Genomic DNA, 4,309 nt, shown 5'->3' on the forward strand with positions numbered 1-4,309 from the left:
GGCCCAACAAAGAAAACAACAGAACGCCACTAGCCATCAGCTTCAGCCCCCAACTAAAACCTCTCCAACGCATCATCCAGGATCTACAACCTATCCTGAAGGACAACCCATCACTCTCACAGCTCTTGGGAGACAGGCCAGTCCTTGCTTACAGACAGCCCCCGATCCTGAAGCAAATACTCACCAGCAACTACACACCACACAACAGAACCACTAACCCAGGAATCTATCCTTGCAACTGTGTCCACATATCTATTCAGGGGACACCATTATAGGGCCTAATCACATCAGCCACACTATCAGAGGCTCGTTCACCTGCACATCTACCAACGTGATAGATGCCATCATGTGCCAGCAATGCCCCTCTGTCATGTACATTGGCCAAACTGGACAGTCTCTACGTAAAAGAATAAATGGACACAAATCAGACGTCAAGAATTATAACATTCAAAAACCAGTCGGAGAACACTTCAATCTCTCTGGTCACTCGATTACAGACCTAAAAGTGGCAATACTTCAACAAAAAAACTTCAGAAACAGACTCCAAGGAGAGACTGCTGAATTGGAATTAATTTGCAAACTGGATACAATTAACTTAGGCTTCAATAAAGACTGGGAGTGGATGTGTCATTACACAAAGTAAAACTATTTCCCCAAGTTTATTCCCCACCCCCCACCCCCCACTGTTCCTGAGACATTCTTGTCAACTGCTGGAAATGGCCCACCTTGATTATCACTACAAAAGGTTCCCCCCCCCCACTCTTCTGCTGGTAATAGCTCACCTTAAGTTATCACTCTCGTTACAGTGTGTACAGTGTGTATGGTAACACCCATTGTTTCATGTTCTCTACGTATATAAATCTCTGTAGCTCACGAAAGCATATGCTCAAATAAATTTGTTAGTCTCTAAGGTGCCACAAGTCCTCCTTTTCTTTTTGCAAATACAGACTAACATGGCTGCTACTCTGAAATGTTTCATGAAAGATTTCCATATTTTGAAATGGGGTTTCATTCCAAATGAAAACCACCACTTTTGACATTTTCTGTGGAAGGGAATGGAATCCCATTTTCATAGTTGTGTGGCTGCTAGAGCCACAGACCTTTGAAGAAAGGCATCCAATCTTGGTTGATAGAAGACCTGTAGATGGTGGATACACTATGTAATACCTGTCTCTGCTTGTCTTCCAGTTGGACACTTATGAAGCAATGATGAATTTGAATCGAACGGTGGTAACTGAGTTTCTTCTCTTGGGATTTTCTACCTCTCCAGAGAGGGAGGTTTTACTCTTTGTGGCACTGTTAGCCATTTATCTGGTCACTGTGGTGGGAAACCTCCTCATTATCCTTGTAACTTTGGTGAATCCCACCCTTCACACCTCCATGTACTTTTTCCTCTCTAATTTGTCTGCCTTAGAGGTCGGTTACACCTCGGTCACTATCCCTAGAATGCTGGTGAGCCTCATCTCAGGGGACAAACGCATCTCCTTTGCCGGCTGTGCCATGCAAATGTGCTTCTTCCTTTGCTTCGGGAGCACAGAGTCTTCCTTTCTGGCCATCATGGCATATGACCGCTACGTGGCAATATGCAACCCCCTGTGTTATCCCATGATTATGAACAAGAAGGTGTGTGTCCTGCTGGCAGCCACTTCCTGGACAATCGGCATCCCGGCCCAGATAGTGCAGACCGGTTTGGTGTTCACCTTACCCTTCTGTAGCTCCAAAGAGATCAACCATTTCTTCTGTGACCCGGCCCCTCTGCTGTTGCTGGCCTGTGTTGATACCTCCATGAATGAATCCTTGACTTACATTATGGTCATTTTCTTTGGAATGGTGCCCTTTGCTCTGATCCTGTTGTCCTACATCCGGATCATTGCCACCATCCTCATGATGCCATCAGCTGAGGGTAAGAGGAAAACCTTCTCCACCTGCTCCTCCCACCTCATTGTTGTGGCTTTATTCTATGGTTCTGGCATCCTCCTTTATTTACAGCCCAGGTCCAGTGAATTTCCAGACAGCGGTAAACTTCTCTCCCTGTTTTACACTGTTTTGCCTGCCATGTTGAACCCTTTTATCTACAGCCTGAGGAACAGGGATATCCAAACTGCACTGAAGAGAAATACGTGGCATAAAATGGTTCCTCGCTAGCACTGAGTGGGAAACAGATTTCCCAGCCTGTTCTTCCTCAGGATGAATCTAAGGCCTACTAAAAATTTTCACAAAGAACAAGAGCAAGACTCACCCACCCCAGAATAGCCTGATCATTAGAGCCATGGGCAGTGGGTATAATAGGCCGGGGAGGCTAATCCTACCCTAACCCAGTCTGTGGCCCCACCCATGCTCTTCCCCAAGTCCCTGCCCTCTCCCCTAAAGCCAGCGGGGGCTCAGGTCTGGGTTTCCTGCTTCAAAACAGGGAGAGCAGGGTTTCGAACTCAGCTCACCCATGTCCCCTGAAGCACCAAGCTATAGCCTCCAGCTCTGTAGAGATTTAAATATGGAATTATTTATACGAAGTGGAACAGCTCCCACCAGCACAACTGGTAGACTGACCCCACACACCCGAGGTTAGCCTCCTAACCCCAGTCAACTCTTGGAGTGGGCTCTTTTCTTTAGTTCAGATCCCATTCTAGACCAATGAAACATTCATCAAAACCAAAACTTTCCCTCCAGAATTTCCTTTTCAACAAATTGAAATTTTCCACTGGAAAAAAAAATTTTCAATGAAAAATTCCCAGTGACCTCTAGTCCTCAGAGAATGTAACTTGTCTAATAAGCACACTGCTGGGGGCACAACTGGCAGAAGTGCGTATTGGTTTTGGCCGCCTTAGTGACTGAATTGAGACTTCTTGGACATGATTTATGAGGTGGGCTGGGCTCTCCCAGTGACCTTTGCTGCTGTTGTGAGCACTCAATGCTTCTGAAAATGACACTGCAGGCCTATCAAGTTGGTGGCCGCCCACAAAAGTCCTGATGGAAGTGACTCTCCAAACATTGCTTCAGAAATCTGTAGCAGAACCAGGACTAGAAGACAATTTTCCTTGGCCTGAGGCAACTAGACCATCCCTTCTCTTCCCTTAGGAAGAGCCCCGTTGGCTACACACTTTCCAGCTTCTACAATGAACAAGGGTGGGGTGTAGAGCTCCCTGGAAAACAGAATTTCTTTCCTGTGGGTGTTGGAACAAATTTTCATCCCAAGTTGACAGCCCGGGGACAAAAAGTGAAACCTTAAAAATTGTTCACAGGCTCATGGGGCCGCTTGACTTTCTGGGCTGCTTAGGGAGATGGGAAGCTCCCTGTCTAGTGAGCTAGCTGCCGAGCGTTGGTTGCTCAAGGAGTTGAGGTGATGGCTGCCCAGGGAGTCTGCTGCTCAGGGCATTGGGGAATGTCTACCCAGCAAGTGGGCTACAGCGGAGCAGGCTGCCTGGGACCTGTGCAGCCCTGGTCGCCTGTCAGCTGGCCTTCCAATTGCTAGGCTAGCTGAATGGTGGGCAGGTTGGCTGGTCTGCTTCCTGGCCTGGTTACATCGAAAGCTGCGACAGAATCCACCTGTTCCCACGGAGCACGTCAGATCTGTTGAATCAGTAACATGGGTCTGTTGGGAAATTTTCAGCCAGCTCTAGCAAGGTCTCCTCATCCCTATCCACTACAGATCTCCATTCCACTCACTGTCCATTCTGGGGTCCTCTGGACCAGATCGCCACATGCTGTAAATCAGTGCGGTTCCATTCATCTGGGAAATGGAGTGGCTGATACTTGTCGCTCTTCTGGGGCAGAGTTCTGAGATCTTACTCGCTTATAAGGCATGTGGAGTGCACAGATTTCCTAACAGCAATCATTCAGAGGAGTGAGAATAGGCTCCTGGCTCCCAATTCAGTGCACCTTCCCCTGGGCCAAAGAGTAATCTGGTGAAGGAAAGGATGCTGATGGTCATTGGTTTTATCTTCTAGGTACAGTTCTATGTGTCTGCTTCAGAACAATGTATGAAGATCAGTGTGGCCTACGACAGTGGTCCCCAAACTTTTCAGGGTCATGCCTCCCCTTACCCCTGTCTGCATCCCTCCCACAGGAGCCAGGGCCATGGCTCCTGGCAGGGGGGAGCATGGACAGGGATAATGGGGCTGAGGCTGGGGCTGCAGTTGGGGGCAGGTCTGGGGCCAGGGCCAGGGATGGGGAAGGGGATGGGGACAGGGCTGGGGCTGGAAGTGGAGCCGTGGTTGGGCCATGGTGAGGGCTGGCAACCGGGGTCATGGCTCAGCGGGGGTGGGCTGGGGGGCTGTGGTTGGGGTCCAAGGCAGGGGGCAGGGCTGGAACA

General features: G+C 48.9%; 1 protein-coding gene across 1 annotated transcript; it reads left to right on the forward strand.

The window, feature by feature from the left end:
• The first annotated feature begins 1,209 nt into the window (after positions 1 to 1,209).
• On the forward strand, positions 1,210 to 2,145 carry LOC125629472 (olfactory receptor 10A7-like). The gene has a single exon (XM_048834873.2). The coding sequence runs from the start codon at positions 1,210 to 1,212 to the stop codon at positions 2,143 to 2,145; it is 936 nt and encodes a 311-aa protein (XP_048690830.2).
• The last annotated feature ends 2,164 nt before the right edge of the window (positions 2,146 to 4,309 follow it).

Source organism: Caretta caretta, chromosome 13, assembly GCF_965140235.1.
Source record: "Caretta caretta isolate rCarCar2 chromosome 13, rCarCar1.hap1, whole genome shotgun sequence".
Classification (NCBI taxonomy): Eukaryota; Metazoa; Chordata; order Testudines; family Cheloniidae; genus Caretta; species Caretta caretta.